The 18,335-nt window shown below is 28.0% G+C and overlaps 1 protein-coding gene across 2 annotated transcripts in view; it reads right to left on the bottom strand.

Annotated features, from left to right (window-relative positions):
- LOC107449821 (cell adhesion molecule Dscam1) overlaps window positions 1-18,335 on the bottom strand; it is a 356,610-nt gene that overhangs the window by 117,000 nt on the left and 221,275 nt on the right. For both annotated transcript variants that reach the window (XM_071177996.1, XM_071177997.1), the window contains exon 4: window positions 17,521-17,670. In XM_071177996.1, coding sequence (XP_071034097.1) covers window positions 17,521-17,670 — 150 coding nt within the window. The remainder of the gene's footprint in view (window positions 1-17,520; window positions 17,671-18,335) is intronic.

Raw genomic sequence — 18,335 nt, 5'->3', positions numbered from 1 at the left:
TATATATATATATATATAAAAAATCGACAACTGGAAATTATAGGAGTGCTTCAGTTTTAAGATTCTTGAATATGCTAACCTTGTTTGACTTTGAATATGATAATTAAGCAGTAAAGTAGACATTTAAAGTCTCGAAACGAAATCTTTTAAAGCGTTTTTGATTTATAATTTTTAAGATTATAAATATAAGTAAAAAATTGACCTTAAAAAGGGAAAATCTGACAATTTGATAAAAAAAGATCTTTCTGATTTTTTTCGCTTTCTTTTTCTTTCTCTGTACCATAAATTATTATTTTAGGTTGTTCATATGTAACTTGTTTCATACAGATTTTCTAAGCGATATTATCTACTATTTTCTTTTAAAAATAAAATATTGAAATAGTTGCCAGTTAATGCTTGTTTAATAACGTTATTATGCCTATAAAATTTGAGGCAGCACCCAAATAAAACTGTTCACTAGGACAAGAAAATTATATTGTCCGATATAAAAAGACATATAAAAACTCCAAATTCCTTTTATCCGAAATATCCTGAATTAAAGACTAAGCGTTCCCTTAAACTGCAATTATAAAGAAAAAATTATAAAACGTTAGCTCATCCTTTTTTTTCTGATTTACTTGTAACAAAGCTAAGAGCATATTTTAGTAAAACGGAGCTCAGTGAAAACTTCATCAAAAGCTGTAGTTTAAGATTCTGCTCCAGGTAGACTTTATCCATGATGTTTTGTTTTCTAATCTTTCCTTAGTTAAAAGAATAGTTTAAAAAAGTTTATCCTCTCGCTGCGCTTTAAAAAAAAATAAATATAAAAGTTGAATTTTAAATGTGAATGTGAAAGATTGAGTGGTATAGTTTTAATTTTACTAGTTTAGACATCTGCTTAATCTTTTTAAGTGAGTTCCTGCTTAATTTTTTTTAAGTGAAGAATGTTGAAATTTAGTTCCATTTGCATAACTTTTCATTTTACTGTTTTTTTTTACTGTTTGGAGCCCTTTATAAAAATAATTTTGAATTTTTTGAGGTCTTCTGTTTATAAAATTTCCTCTATTTTAGTTTTTAACTGTTTAACAGTTAAAAAATAAACAAAGGAATAATTGCTACTTTAATATTTAATTGTGTTTTTCAATGTTTTAAATTTAATAACTTTTCACAAGTATCAATTCTAAGCACCAGTTGCGATAGATATTTCTATATTTTCGTTCAATATTAAGCCAAATAAAGGGAAATTAAGGAAATAATAAGGAAATTTAAAATAAGGGAATTTCATATACATTTCATGACCTTTAAATTATTGCAGAAAATATATTGCTTTTGATTATATTTTAAACTAGCTCTGAAAAAGAATAAATGCACAAAGAAAACCTTTCCATTAGTTAAAATGCAAAGTAAGATATTGTTTAAATTTTTCTCCATATTTAACTGCGTTTAAACTTTTTAAGATATATATTTTTAAATTTATTTTGGTAAACTTTTAAAGTAGATAACTGCATGAAGCTTAAATGGTATTTCAAAAATTATATTTTGCTTTGTGTTGATGAAATTAAAAAGAAAAGTTTTTGTCATTTAAAGAAATTTTAGGACCATTAAAAGAACGAGTAAACATATAACATTTCATAATATAGTACAAGCTGATAAAAATAAATATTACGAGAAATGAATTGTAAAATTTTAAATTATCAAAACGTAAATAAATTTCTTAATTTTGTTTTACGTGTACGATTTCAAAAATCATTCCATGCGCTAACAAAAGTTTTTTCAGCGCTTTGTATTATAGCAACTTATAACTATTTAAACAGTACTTGCTTTTAACACTTTTATAATATTTTCGTAAATTTTTTACATATTCAAGAAATTATTAAATTATTTTCGCGTTATACATTTTAAAATATATTAATTTTTAAAACAAAGTTTCATAATAGCATATAACTATTATAGGTGCATCATTTTCACTCAAATTAAGACTTAAATTATTCAAATTGCATGTCAATTTAACTTAATAATATGCATGCCGAATTCTGCGTATTTTTGAGGTAATAAAATTTTTTTTCGTGTTCATTTTCACGATATAAGAAATATAGTTACCATATGATAGCTTTCAAGGTGCCAAATTCCCAATTGTAACTCATTGCAATTTTTATTTGCTTAGAATTCTAATTTATTTTACTTAGAATGTTTAACAGTTCTAAATGTTTTCTGCGTTTTTTTAAAAAATTAAGGCTCCTAAGGGCCCTATAATTAAGAAAAAAATAGTAGAATATTAAAAATATGCATTTTGGAACCTTTTATTTTCTGAATATTTTTTGCAAATGATATAAGTAAAAGCAAATGAATTCCTCTTAAACCATATTAATTACATTCAAACGTATATTTCAGATATAATAAAAATTAGAAGAATCAGTGTTTGAAAATAATAAAATAAAAGAATTCATGCAATTTAAAGAAAACAAATAATAAAACATAATTACTAGACTCGGGGGTTCCAGAATGGTGTTACTCGCAACCCCATTGTTCAGAGGAAAGGTCACAGGGGAACCAAGGATTGGAACTTTTTTTTAATCAGTAATTAGTTTTAGTAATATGCTTTCCTGATCATAAGACTATTTTTGAAGAAAAATTCTTGTATATATCCTTTCCTGATCATAAGATACTATTCTCCACCAATATTTATCAAAAAAAATTCCTTTAAAAAATTTAATAAAAAAGATTAAATTTAACAACTTGACTGATAAAAAATTTAGTTTTAAGATTTTTACTGATAAAAAGATGAAAAATGTATTCTTCACATTAAATATATTCAAATTAATTAGTTGCTTATCTTTGATTGATTTGTTCAGCATCGTTAATGAACATCAGAGTTCTTCTAAAAGATGATAAATCATTTAGGGTTCCAAAGCTAAAAAAATGGGAACCCCTGACCTACACCCATCTTAAAAACATTCCTTAAACTCATAAAATTGTAACGTTAATTAAAAAGTAATGAGCGAAATTGAATGAAGAGATAACGAAAATTTACCATAAAAGAAACTAGAGTGCTGAATTTTAGAGAAAAAAGAACATTTTCCAAAGCCATTTATAAGTATTTTTATGTTACCAGGCCAATTTAACTTTATCTTAAAAGCTTTCCTTAAAACTTAACACTCATTTACACTGGTAGGGTAAAATATTCAGTTATCGATTTACTTTTTTTTCACTTTTGAAATTGAAAATGGAAGAAGATCGAAAGCGAAGGAGGTGAAAAAAAAGAAGGGAAAATGTTTTAAAGGCTTTAACTTCGTAAGTGATCCAACCACATAATTCTGGAGCCCGACCATAAAAGCCAAATTTATGTCGGATTATTTTTACTTAAACTCTCATAAAAGACAGAAGTTTTTCTTCTTCTCAACTCCACAATGAGTCTCAGTATAAAATGGATGGAAATGCTTCAAGAGGGAAAAGATTTTTATGGCTTTCTGAACAGTTTCACTACCTCGATTCATAAAATGAAAATTTTTACTGCTCTCTCCCTCTCGCTGCACTTAATTAAAATAAATAGCCATGGATGCATTGTTGACAGCACAGTGAGAAATATCCCAGCATTTTTCACGAAGAAGAAAAAAAAATTCCCTTTTTTTCTGTTTTAGAAAAAAAGAGAATGAAAAATTAGACTATAATTTACATGCAACCTAATAGCGTGATATAAATGTTTATTTGAACACAATGCCAAGTCTTCCTCATTCATTCATTATTGCTCAATGTTTTCCTGTTTTACGTAGAACTGAATTGCAATACAGAGAATAAATATTTGTTTTTACACATGGCCCCAAATATTTCTCATTTATTAATCATAAGACAACGTGTCCATAATTTACATATATTCTGTTCATGATGCGACGGATAAATATTTATCTTTTTTGCATATGGCACGAAATATTTAATACTCGGCCTATTTTTTTTTTACTCATGTCCTAAACTCACTACTTCACCTGAATTGACTAAGCTCAGTTCGGCCACGATAGATACTGGACAGTCCAAAAACGCTTAAATTGATCGCATTGATTTGTCTCACACAGTGGATTGTATTGCGCATTTAATATGAAATAAGAACACAAACGGTTTCATCTTTCGAAGCATTTTTACAGACGCAAATAAAATATTGGTGTTTCGGAATAAATAATATATTTTTTTAATGAATAATTTCTTAATTACTTAACAATTTCTTAATTTCTTAATGAATAATTAATACTCTTTAAGTTAAAGAAAATAAAACTTTACTAAACATTAGGTTGAGGACCAAAAAAAAAATTATATTATTGTCGAAATTTCGTTTTACTGATTCAAACTTATTTCCTTATTTTATTCAGATTTTTCAGTTTTAGTTAATAAATAAATATTTAAAGCTTCTTTTGAAACAATTATGGTCCATAACATTTCATAAAACATGTATTGATAAAAAAGGTTTACTATTTTCAACCCCTATAACTATAATTTATGAAAAATAATTATCGTTGGTAATTTGCGTAAGAAATAGCACTGAAATGAAGAAGATAAATTTTCAAAAATCTGAACTAAAAATAGTTATTATGGATAGTGAGTCATAGTTATCGAAAAAATAACTTGATTTGAAAATTGAACAATTTTGAGTGAAAAGAAGATACGAAAACAGGTACACGAAACCAGGTACACGAAAACAGGTCCAGAAATAAAGTGTATTAGGCTAACTGAAAAATCTAGCTATTTGTAAATGTTTGTCCCTAGCTGTGTGCTGAGTTATTTCGAAAATATTTCATTCTTTTTTAATATGCTTGATAGATAACGAGTTTGCTTCTTAATCAATTGTCCCAGGTTCGAATCCTAGTGGTGGATGGTTGATACGAATTCTGCTCCCGGTTCGCACCGAAAACAGTGTTAGCGAAAAATATTCTCAATAGTAGATGGATCATGGATCTGTCTCTTTGTCATCGAGATAACCAAGGGAAGTCTTCGTGGTTTTCCTGACTGAGGATATTTTACGGCAGTGCTGTGGTCTGGGTGAACTGAGGGCAGAATTCATAGCAACCAGCAATTGCAGGAGTCCATAGCTGGAGCATCAAATTGGAAAGCGAGCTCTCTATCCCTTGAAGCTCTGCAGTTCAAAAAAAATATGTAATGTTTATTTTCCATTGGCTAAATGTAAGAAGAATTTAACGCGGCTATTAATGATAGATCGCTCAATTGGCTTACTGAGACTGCCTGTATTTGAATTAAGCTAGTTGAGCAATGGATGATTAATTAGCATAAATGTATTTGGACTCATTGCAATAAGCCTAAAACGTGTCATGTTGATTAGGAGACTTCCCAACTAGTTTGGCACCTAACAAAATGACGGCGGTCTATTTACAAAGCGTCGAGTTACGTAATTAGTTTACGATATGTGTATTGCAATGAGTATCTTGACATATCATAGATTTAATACTGCGATACATTTTTTGAAACACTGATTTTTATTAATTTTGAAAATGAAGTATGAAATTCTTAAGATGTTTTTTGCTTAATCAATACATAATTTGTTTCACTCTTTTTATCTCTTGTTATTTCAAATGTGCAAAATGTTTTTTTTTAAAATCGGAAACTCTTTTCTTTAAACTTTAGGTTCGCATAATATAATACTGTAACAAAAGAAGTTTTTTGAATAAATTTTAAGAAATATATATTAAATGCACTTAAAAATACGTTTTCTCTAATTTGTTCTTGTTTTCAATTGTTACAAATAAATTGATTTTCCGTGAAATATATTTTCTAAAGGTTTCAGATTGCTTTTTAGTAGTTGAAAAAAAACAATTTTAAGAGAATTGTTTCAGTTGTATTATAAAACACTTTTTTTCCGGCAGAAAATTCTCCTGAGACAATTCGGAAGGAAAGTATTTACAACAAAATGAAATTCGTTACTTTTTTTTTAGAAAAAAATGTCATCTTTGAAAAAAAATTTCTTTTTTCACAAAATTAATGAAAATAATATTTCAATGAGCATTTTTTTAAGATAATATTTTTGGTTCAAATAGCGTTTACTGAAAGTAATCATGTTTTATAAAATTATCTATTTCTCGCAGAATTATGATAGTTATGTTATTTTTCTTAATATTTGCTTTTTCAAACTTTCGATATCTAATCTCTTTAATGCTTCAAAATATGCTTTTTTGATGATATTTTCTTTATTCCGTTTTAAACAATACTAACAGAAGTATGAATCGCGCATCTTTTTTATGCATTAAAAATACTGAAGTAAAAACATCCTTAGAGATTTGGATGTTATTTGAATTAAAATGTTTTAACTAATTCGCCGATAAAATTGCTTTTTTTCTATAAATAAATTATTAAAAGCAAATAAAAAGGAAATCAGCTGTGAAAAAGATCATTATTAATTCTGATTGTTGATTTTATCCCTATTTTATATAAATTTCTAAGATATCAGTATCCCCAACAGTTTTAATGTAGTCATTTTAAAGATTTATTTCATCATAGTGTCAAACTTATCAGTTATCACAATAATGTTTCATTTAAATTCTCTTGTAGTTTACCCCATCAAGATATTTCTTTCATTTGTTAAAACAATAAATTTCTTTTTTCAGAAATGGAACATTTCTCAATTTCTCACGTCGGTAGGGTATATACCAATAATACTAAAACTGACAGTTTTTAATGAACCTTTTCTCAGTATCTGAACAAAATATTGCTTCAGTTTTTTTCGCAGAATATTTACATATACACATTTACACTGTGATAACTGTTATGCATATCTTTGGCAGATTTTTTGAAAAAAAATTATGAACCAAAAACTTTTAAGTTGTTAAAAAGTTTATCCTACTTGAGCAAAAATCTTTTATTACTCAAAAATTATTCCTGTTAACGCTAAAACATCACAGCATACAACTGATACAATGCCAACCAATCCCAAAAAATTTCAAAGCGATATCATAAGTGGTTTTTAGCAAAAAGTACATCGAAAAAAGTCAACTTTAACATTATTGATTTATTCCCTGCTGACTCTTCTTAATGTATTCACCATAAAGCACGTGACGTTTTTGTTCTTACATTAAATACTAAACTTTTAAAACTAATTTTAATTCATGATCAGTTTTTACAAAAGGAAGTTGTTAACATTTGGCTAACAGATAATACAAAGAGAATATCCCATTCTGACTTCAAAAGAAAAAAAAAAATCTTTTATTTTTCTAAGAATTTCTACAGAGGAAATAAATTTTGATAAATGGCTCAAATTTATTTAACTTTATCGAAATCTATTCTGTGAACAATTTGTATTCATTTATTTTTTGTAAAAATTGATTTACTCACACTATCACCCTCGACCATCGTGTTTTGCAAGATATGTTTGGGGTCTATTACTTCTCGTAGGATGGAGGGTCTTAGGGGAGCCACGGAGATACATGATAGAAGTCAGAACTAATCTTTTTCCTTAAGTCGGGGTATTTACTAGTATCTGCGAATTGCATAAAGAAAATCTTCGTAGGTGAATCTGGGAAATGTGAATTGCTTAAAAGCGCGTGTGAATTTCATTGGGTGAATTTTATAATTAAATGAAGAGTGTGTGAGTTTGTCTAAGTGTCTCTCTTTTAACTGAATTGAAATTTGGACACTGTGTGCTATTGGGAATTAGTCCTCCACTCTAAAAATCATTCAAAAATTTAAATTATTTTATTCAGGAGGGTTATTTTAAAATTTAATGTTTCTCATTGAAGGACAGCATAGTGAAAAAAGTGAATGGAACAATAGTTTAAGATAAAAAACTAATAGCACTATATTGTTGAAATCTCGAAATAAGTCTCTATACCACTTTGCTCAGTCATCAAAACCTTTCAATAACACATTCTACTGTCCAATGGTGAAAAAATTCGCCAATCTTTCTTTTAAGATGACAGAGGCTCTCAAATTATGATCGACAAACCCAAAGAAAACTTTCATAAGGGATGATGAATGTTGGTATTATACGATAGTTAAATATGGAAAGAAAAGAAAAATAAATTCAAACTGTATGGTCTAGATGACTGGTATTGTTAGTGATTTTTGAAGAAAAAAAATGGTGGTTTTAATATGGTTCGAGCTAGATTCAGATAGAGCAAAAAGAAAGAAAAAAAAAACGATAAAAAACTAATGTCTTTCAGCAACCGCTTGAATGCTGTGTGCCATCAGCAGCTACTTAACATAATTTTTTTTTGTTATCAGAGAGCACATTGAAAATCCGTTATTCTGGTAGGGCAATACTTACTGCGGAGCCCACTTTTCTATGGTTCCGGGATAGTAGTGTACAGAATGGACACCTTATGCAACCCCAGTTATAATTTGATAGAAAACAGATGGTTAGACTCGAGAGGGAAGTATATGTTGACCAACTACATAACAGACTTTCAAAACGTTTATTTCCCTTTAAGTGGCAAAATTTGAGACAAATGATTCAGAAAAACTTTGAGAAACTTGTTTTAAATAGTATTAAAAAGTTTGTTCCGACAAAAGTTGGACCAATATCATATTAATTAAGCACTTATTGGAAATTTGGTTTAGTGCTCCTATCTTTTTAAAACAGCATTTTTACATAATTTTTTGTGAAACTATGATTTGTATTAAGATTGTGTATTGTTTTCGTCATTGTATGAAACCTTGTAGTTAATAAAATAGCACTTTGAACACAATTAAATTTGTTTTTCTGAAGAAAAAAAATCCACTTTCAGTTAACGACGTGTAATTTCAATAGCCCTGTACTTTCAATACACAGATGAGAAATAAAATGGTATTGCAATCAATTGATTCTCTTATTCAGATAACCGAAGTTAACCGAAACTGAACAGCATTTCAGGCTTTTTGTTATACCCGTAACCTTGTTCGAAACAGGTATTTGTCAGTTTTCGATACAAAGCAAACCGAATTAAACAATCGGTAAAAAAGTATGTATAAAAAAATAGACATTCAATTTTTGTTTTGTTGACTTGGTGTTGCAATGAATACTTCGAACCATGTTATACGAGGTGCAAGAATAGAGAAAATATAGAGAACTTAAATCTTAAAATAATCCACAATGAAATGGAATGTTTAAATATCCCTCAAGTAATCCTCAGAGTAATGTACTGAACCAAGATTAATAATGCATGACGATAAAAATATAATTGAAACTTTAATAAAATATTTGAAGAACTCGGGTTTATATTAACCGGGAGAAAAGCCAGTTACTAAAAAGAGAGCCCAATAAACATTTTAAGCAGTTTTGGCTTGTAACTGGATAATGTACGCAGACCCAAATAAGTCAAGTTCCGATCCATCCTGATTAAAACTGTGCCAAAGGGAAATGCCTTGGCGTCACGAAGATAATGCCTCCGTGCTTCAAACAACTAAAGTCATTGGGTTTCGTAACAAATAGAACCTGCTTAGAAAGGTGATTAAAATTAAACCATTTTCGGTTCGTGGAGTTAGCGGTAGCAAAACAGAAGGAGTCTATCTCTTCAGCGGTGTCACGTGACTGAAAGATAGGGCTCCCTGGAGTAAATAGGATTTACGCCTGCAGACGTAATGTTTCCTTTCAATCCACTTTGAACGGCCTTTACGGTCCTCGGGGGAGACCTCGGCATCCAGATGAAGTCGTCGCGAAGAAGATATTTTTTAGCCGATGATATGTTCTTCTCCCTCCTCCTTTAAATCTGATCTGTCTTCAGATTATAAAGAATTTAGTGACAACTAAACTTCGACCGAAGTTTGCTTCTGGTAATTAGAATTTTGTCATCAAAACTAAGAGTGGAACAGGAAGAATTTTGTACTTTACGTTACATGATTTAATATTTTGAAAGATAAGTTTGGATTGCAATCGGAACGAATTGAGTAATTGAAAATGTTTAGAATATTTTGACGACAAGAGAGACTTTATATGAAAGCAAAATTGTTTAGCATAACATTTCTCTTAAATATTAGACAAAACACTGTAATACCATGCGAAATTGGCACCAAGCATGCTGACGCAATTTTCTCAAACAGATTGGTAAAAATGCTTTAATTAAATGCATATCTTTCCGATTTTGCGTTCGTAAATTTTATTTTAGGTCATCTTCTATTCGGTATTTAAGCTGATTGTGTATGATCTACTTCTGTAATCAATGCAGAGAATATTAATATATTCCAGGCTATTGTTAAGGTAAGAAAGATCAAACTATTACCTTTTCTACTTTATTGGATTATTTACATTTATTGTCAATATTTTTAAATTTTATACTTAAATTTTGTAGAATTATAGCGACCTCTCTTTTACAAATCTAAAGAATTAAAATAAAGGTGATACTAACGCCATCATGTTTTGCTAACTGCTTAGTATTTAACAATTATTGATTTTTTTAAAAGAACGTTTAGATTTGGAATTAATTTTGGAGTGCTGCTCCTCATTTTTAGTTCGGAAAATCATTCTCTTTCACTGTCATAAATAAATATATAAGTTTTTTGCTAACTTTCAAGTTTTAATCAGGAGTCTAGTTTGATTTATGTTTAAACAAAAGTCACCTCTCTCACTTTACATTACAATTAAAAAAAAGATTTACGCATTAAACTGAAAATGCAGTTTTGCTAAGGGGTGAACATGGAAAACGTAGAGCATGACGTGAATATCACTCGAAGCATTTACATTTAACTTTGTGCATTAAGTTAATATTTTAATTGAATCATTATTAGTATTTCTTATCTTAAAAAAATTAAAAGTATTTAGGAAACTCAATACAAAAAAAACTGAAACTATTTTCAACTAGGTCCCCGATTTAGATTGATTTGCGAAAAAATTCTTTTTTTTAAATCTTTTTTTTAAAAATTGTTTTAAATTTTTTTTAAAAAAATGCAGCTTTTAATAATTTTACTCTACGATATATGAAGTTAATATGGATATTATATGCTTTTAATAAATTTTAAAATTCCTTTATTTTATTAACTTAATCATTCAATACCCCGTTTTAAATAAATAAGCAAGATGATAAATTTTAATTTAATTTTATAAAGAGAGAATTCAGATATTTCTATTCTCAATAAATTAATGGCTAACTTTCATACTTCATTGAAAGCATATAATAAATTATTATTCAATGTCTCGACGACTAAGTATCAAAATCGTTTTTAACTTTTCTTTCTTGGAGAACATTAAGCATCAGCTTATAAGTTATTAAGATTACTTTAATTTCCTAAGAACTTTTTGGCCTTAAATCTTCAGCCAAATTATTCAAATATTAAAATGAGATATGAGGTTGGCTGAATTAGTATTACACCTTTGGCAATGTTCATTTTCAAAAATGCGCCTATAATGCATTTCTCCTGTATTTTAAAAGCGATCATAATATAACACTTTTGGTTCAGCAGGTCGTGGGGAATTTATCACCCATTGCCTGTTTTCTTACTCCAACTATTCCTATGATAGTTATGGTTTTCTTCTTTCTTTACCGAAAGGTATTTTACTCATTGGGTCACGTATTGTCGATAGTTTTTGGTATTTTTTATGTGTCGGTATATATCGAGCATTGACTATTATCGTCTGTCATTACTCTTCGGTGTTTATCGTATTCACGATATATCATGTGAGTATATTTTTATACTGTTATCCCAAAAATTAAAAAAAAAGAAAAACTATTTCTTTTTTCTACTTCAGGTATTAATTTATATTTCTTTTTTCTACTCGTGATCAATTTCTAAGTTGATTTAACGCAGTTAATGGTACCATCCAAACTTTCTAGTGTTCCTGTGCGTTAAAAAAAAAATTAGGACTTTTTGGGGTAGTTCAGAGAAACTCAAAGAGGCTTACATAAAATCTTCCTATACCATGATGACTTGAGAACTCATTGGAAGCAATGTGACCCATGAAACTTAAAAGTGTTGTATTCAATTAGGGCTTTACTTCTTTCATGTAAGAAGAATTTTAAGTCTGGAATTTTCTCATTTATTTAATAACTGCTTTTATTTGCGCGATTTTATTTATTGAATTTTGTTCTATAAAACTTTTATTCCATTATACATTTACTCTATTTATTTAGTTTCATTAAGCCTCTTATTAAATGCTTTTTTTTATCAACCATACATGACAAAACTTTTACTTTCGTTACTTGTAAAGAATGTAAAACTACTTTTAATTGCACTTCGTTACTTTTAAAATTTAGAACATTTACTTGTTCTTTTAATTAATTTTTGGGAAACAAAATACTAGTAATTGTAACGAAAATGTCGAAAGAAATCGCTACTTTTTTGGAGTTTTTTAAAAGTTATTCTCCCCCAATTTTTTTTTCTCGAAAGTTTTGAAATGAATTTATTATTTAATTTATAAATTAATTCTATTATATATTTTTTAAAAGAGCAAACTTTCTTTTCGGAACGCTTTTGATGATTCTTGAAAGATAGGCTCATTTGAACACTCTGAAACTTTGAATCGCCGGTATTGCCTACTATCATAGGCGAGGAAGAACTATTTTTTTCTTCTTTTGGTAGGGGGCACAATTTTTTTCCTTTTAGAAAATAGTTTGATTAAGTAACAAAATCGATGCATCTTAGACGTCTTATTCATGTCTTTGTATGATAACTTCTAAAAAACTGTGTTTTATTTATTTAATTCTTATTATTGTAATTTTTTGAATATTTTTAAATATTTATACCATATAATACCATAGATACCATAATAAACTAAACGAATATCATAGGATGAAGTTGGTTGCCTATTGCCAGGACGGGAGTATCTTAGAGACTTGATTTTTTTTAAAAAAGAAGGTAAGTAAAATTAAAAAAATCAATAGTTTTCTGTTTGAAAAACAACCAAAAAAATTGTTAGAATTTAATCTACACAATATAAAAATTATGCTTTATTTGATTGAAATATAGTACACATTTAAAAAATTCTAGAGCTTTATTTATTTATTTTTCAATTTTGTATGAAAATATATGTATATATATATTTTTTTCAAATTATACAAAAAAGCCAGCAGTAACTTTTTAGCACAGTTTTTGATTAGGAATATATTCAATCTAACACACCCATAACACAAATTCAGAAAAATTGCCATCATTCAAAATTTTATAATAGAAATTTTCTAATGATTAAAAACAAAGTTTAATTTGTGATTTAGTGAATTTAAAAGAGTTTCAAGCATATAAATAAATTTTTTAGACGAAAGTAAAAAAAGAGTATCAAATTTATCCAAACAAGTTAATTTATTAAGTTTCGGCAATTACCGAAATTTCTACATTAAATTAAAATAAATAAAAATACTTCTTAAAATGCACACTTTGAATTTTGATTTTTAATTTGGTTTCCAAATATTTTTAGTGTTCACTATTTCAAGGAATTATCAAAAATTTTAATGCATTTAAACAAAAATTTAAGGCATACTAAGTTCAAAATCTTACAATATGTTTCAACATTTTTTTAAAAAATAAAATAAAAGGTTACCGTCATTCGGGGCTACTTTGTGCAGGATTTCGCAGTTTTTGAACTTTGACATGTAAAAAAACTATGTTAATTCAAACTTTAGTAAGATTTATCAATATTATATTCATAACTGGACTCAGACGAGTGAATTTGATCAATATTGGCATTATTTGTATGTAATATTTACGAATAATAAGTCAAAACATACCTTGCACAAAGTAGCTCCCAAATGGGGCTACTTTGTGCAGCGATAGGAATTCAGTTTGTTTAATAATCGTGTTTTTAGTAAAATATTGATATAAAATTGTTGAAAAAGTTAATTGTTGACATTTTTAAAGACAAAAACATCAAGATATGTAAAGATAAAAGTTTTAAAACAATTTTCAGCATTAAAAAACCATTTTTTTTGAAGAATTTTTTCTTAAAAGGAATGTTTATTTCAAAACATTTGAGTTTAAACAAAAGGAAACCATATACATTTTTAAGCATTGAAATGGATGAAATTTTAAAAATAATAATTATTACATATTCATTAACATTTATAATATTGTTAAATTTGAACATAACATCCTTGAATGAACACGACAGAACTTGCTCTTCAGTTTCTGTCAAAATCACCTGATGTCCCATGAAATATATTTTTATGTGTTAAATCGTTAGATTAATTCATTAGAAAAATCTTTGTAGAAGATAAATAATAGTTAACCAGGAAGTTTCATGTGTTTCTTGTGAATTTTATTAGAGATAGTATTTCTGTGGATTTGGCACTTCCGAGAAGCTTCTGCAATCGACATACTACCAGCAACTGCTTGCAAACATTGTTGCAGCTTTTCTAAAGTATAATAACGGTAGTTTATCGTTCCAGGTATTTTTTTATAATGCCTGACCATTTTTCTGTCGAAAAAAAAAACGAATGAAACTTTGCACAAAGTAGCCCCAAAGTGCATTTTATTTCATTTTCCGTTTATTTGTTATTAATTTTCAAAATTTTTTAACACTAACATGATATAATTTTTTATTAATATATAAATAAAAAATTTTGCTTTTACGACAATTGTTTTATCAACGTCTTTGCATTTCACAGCTAAAGTTTCCACGCACACTTTTCGACATCCGATGTCCTCGGAAAGTTGTTGACATTTTATAGACAAAACACACTTTGAGATTGTTTTAAAATTCGAAAAAATGTTTGTAGTATTAGAAGAGACTTCTATCTTCAAATTCCACACATTTTTAACGTGAAATAAACATAATACTGAATAGCAGCACTTGAAAAATGCCAAATTCGAATTTGCACAAAGTAGCCCCCGCTGCACAAAGTGAATGACGGTAATTTAAATTTTTGATTTTCTCAAAATATACATTAAAATCGCTATGTTTTATAATTTTTCTTCGTTACTATCACTTAAAGTACGTGATTGCACTTTTACTCATTACTTTTTCAAAGCAACATTCACGCGTATCTAACTAATTGATAAAAATAAATCCAAAAACTGTATGTTTTGTTGTGAGTGACTTTATAAAATATATAAATTAGATCCATTAATAATGATAATAAATAAAATTAGTATCCGTATTAGTAATTATTAAACTGTATTAGTAATTAGTAAACTGTAAAATTAGATCCATTAATAATGATAACTAAGTCCAAATTCTCAAATTAAGATACATATAATTAGATATTTTGCAAGTCAGATGATAAACTTCCTTTAACTGTGTTAAGATTTGAATATAGTAAACAATTGCAAAAACAAAACGTAATATCGCGTTTGAACGTTAACTTGCATAAATAATGATTTTGCGCTTAAGATACAAATATTTATCGCTTCTTCTTTAACATCTGCATTTCTCTAGAGGAACAATTTATTTACCGAATGTATATAGATGTCGACGCAGGCTTTACTCTTTTTCTTAATAATGTATATTTGTGAGATTTGCAAAAGCATGAAATAAAACCTTTATATTGAGTTCATATTTGCTTTAGAATATTTATGAATTATCATAATTTTCGTTCATAGAGAATACAAACTACAATATAATGAAAAGTAATGAATTATTTTGAGAAATTTAACAGGAAATTAACTATTGAGAGCAAGTCAATAATACACCATATATCTACATTTAGTTTTTACTTAATGAATGGACTAAGAAGGAAGCACAATCACAAAAGAAGGAGGGTGCATATATATACATACAAAGAAGAAGAATAAAACAAAATAAAATAAAATAAAACTTTTAATGAGAAAACCTAAAGGTCTTCATCAGGACACATCTTTTGCGATAAATGTGATGTTTCAGAGTAAAGAATGATTATCCTAAGATAAAAATTACTCCTTATTATATGTTAATCACTAAAAAATAAAAATGCAGTTGCATATATATATATANATATATATATATATATATATTTATTCTATCAATTTCTATTCAGTTAGTTTTCTTCTTCCTTTCTTTTTTGTTACTGGAACAGTCAGGGATTTGGATTATTACTATTTTAATTACAGTACAAAACTTAAAGCTGTTTAACTTAGAATCTGTATTTTACCTCGGCTTTTATTAGTTCAGTTTTAATTGATCACAATTGAATAATTACATTTCTTTTCTTCTACATCTTTAAATATAAAAAACTTTTATCTCAAAATTGTGAGTAAATGAAAAATATTTCAAACTAATTTTTAACTAGGATGAAATAAAACAGTTATAAAATGTAATGAAACACAATTGTAACAAATATGTAAACGTAAATATGTAAGTGCAATAAAGATGGAATTAAAATTTCCGAAACTAGGTTTGATTCACACCTATCTGAAATGCCTTCCTTTACGGATAATCTCCTTTTGGAATGTTATTAGGATTGTAATGACACTTTAAATGCAACTGACTTCTCAAATAACGCTTATATTTCTGATGAAGGTTTTTTTACTCCTATTATATATTAATAGATATTAATTAGTTAATAGATTTTCTGACTGCATTTTTAATAAGAATTTTGAAAACAAATAGTCGGAAAGCTCTTTATTTCCACAATGATATAAAATGCAATAACTCGAAATGATTTTTTAAAGAAGATAGATACAGATCAAGAGGCGTGTTTAAGATAATAAACACAGGAGGCGTCTTTGTAGAGTTGAATTCAAATTTAACGAGACATTTCGTACTTATTTTCCTTACTTTTTTAAATACTTAGCATGATCATAGCGTGTCATAGTCCTGAATTTTTGGGTTGTTCTGGCGAAGAATATTACACACATAAATTTTAAGCTGATCTCTTCGTATTCAGATTACTAAACAATAAAGTGTTTTTTTTTAATCCAAATTCGTACAACTTCAATTGAATACCACTATTATAAATTTTAGTACACTGTTAGAACTTTCACTCTAAAATGATGGTAAAATAACCGGCGGAAGTCTGTCCATCCTATTAACCGTAAAATTTACGGTGAAGAACGTTTTTTACCTTAAAGTGTTTGAAACCGTTTACAACTAGTGTGGTTGAAAAATCATGAATACAAAACTAAGTAGTGTTTAAACTATTTATAACTAGCATGGTTTCAAAATCAGAAAAATAATTTTAACTGAACTTTGAGGCATTAGGTAATAGGCATTGGAGTTAGGTTGTGGGTGAGAATTTAGAAGAAATATTATGGTGTTAAAGCTGGGGCTCAAGCTCCTACTCTGTAGATCATGAGACAGACGGATTAGCTCTTTAAACAACAATATGTACCCAGCTGCTTCATTAGGTGGACCTAGTTGGTGCAGTAAAATTCTGGTTGTTGAACCGTATAAGGTGAAAGCAGTTAATAAACGGTTTTTCTCGCAGTTAACAGATTGAATACCATTTTATTTATGGTTATTTGATTGTTTTGTTTGAATAGGGTAAAATATCAATTAAATAAATTGTTATTTACCTATTTTTCCCAGAAATTTCTAACAGTTTATCTGTGACAACCTTGTAAAAACAACTAATAATTTTTAAAAAATGCGGAATAAATTGCATTAAGAATTTATTTGTATTCATTAGTTTATTCTTTCTGAAAAGAACAATTTTTACGAGAAAATGCTATGTACATTTTCTGTGCCCACAATTAGAATCTTCCCAACGACATACATTTAATATTTCTACGTACCAGTCACAGTTATCTTTCCAGCGCTGATGCTCACCACCATTTCACCCGTCAGTCGGTGTCTTGTCTGGCATCGATAACTCCATTCTGCGTCTTTCTCTTGCGTCTCGTGGATTAGAAGCTCACCAGAAAACAAAACAGTGTGGGATCGAACTGTAAATTAAAGGGAAAAAAATTTAAACTATGAAAACCTTGAAGTAGAGAAAATGCCGTCGAGCAAAAAATTTTTTTTTAAGAAAAAAAGCAGTTTTTAAAAGCAAAGCAAAGATCTGAAATTCAAGTTCTGACACCAATTAATGTAATTCGTGACAAAATTATTTTGTCTATTGGCAGGAATTAAAGTGACTTATAGTAAAATGCTTCATTTTGTACCTGAGAAATATTTCCTTTTCTGATCGACGGGCCATTGTGGACTTTCACGCTGTTAATTGAGAATGTAACAAGCATTTCTTAAAAGAATTTTCAGATGTTTCAAAATTTTAATAAGAATAAAGTACTAACTATGCTATTACCTAAAAACGCAAATTTGAAAGCAAACGATGGGTACAATAAATTAAGTTTTAATACACGAGAAAATAAGAAATTGCACTCGAAGTTTTAAAAAAAAAAATAGATTACAGTAAGTCACATTTTACTGTGTAAAAAGAGTCTTTTCTGAAAAAACGTAACAAAAAAAGCTATGTAATTTATGTAGTTCATATATATATATATATATATATATATATATATGTGTGTGGGGGGGGGCGGGGTGATTCTCACGAAATAGGAGAGTTCACTGTCCCTTGCTCCAAGATCTAATACTATAATACTAAAAGAAC

This window comes from Parasteatoda tepidariorum, chromosome 1 (genome assembly GCF_043381705.1).
Source record: "Parasteatoda tepidariorum isolate YZ-2023 chromosome 1, CAS_Ptep_4.0, whole genome shotgun sequence".
Lineage (NCBI taxonomy): Eukaryota > Metazoa > Arthropoda > Arachnida > Araneae > Theridiidae > Parasteatoda > Parasteatoda tepidariorum.
Note: the sequence above shows the minus strand (reverse complement) of the source record. Positions and strands in the feature narration are given on the sequence as shown.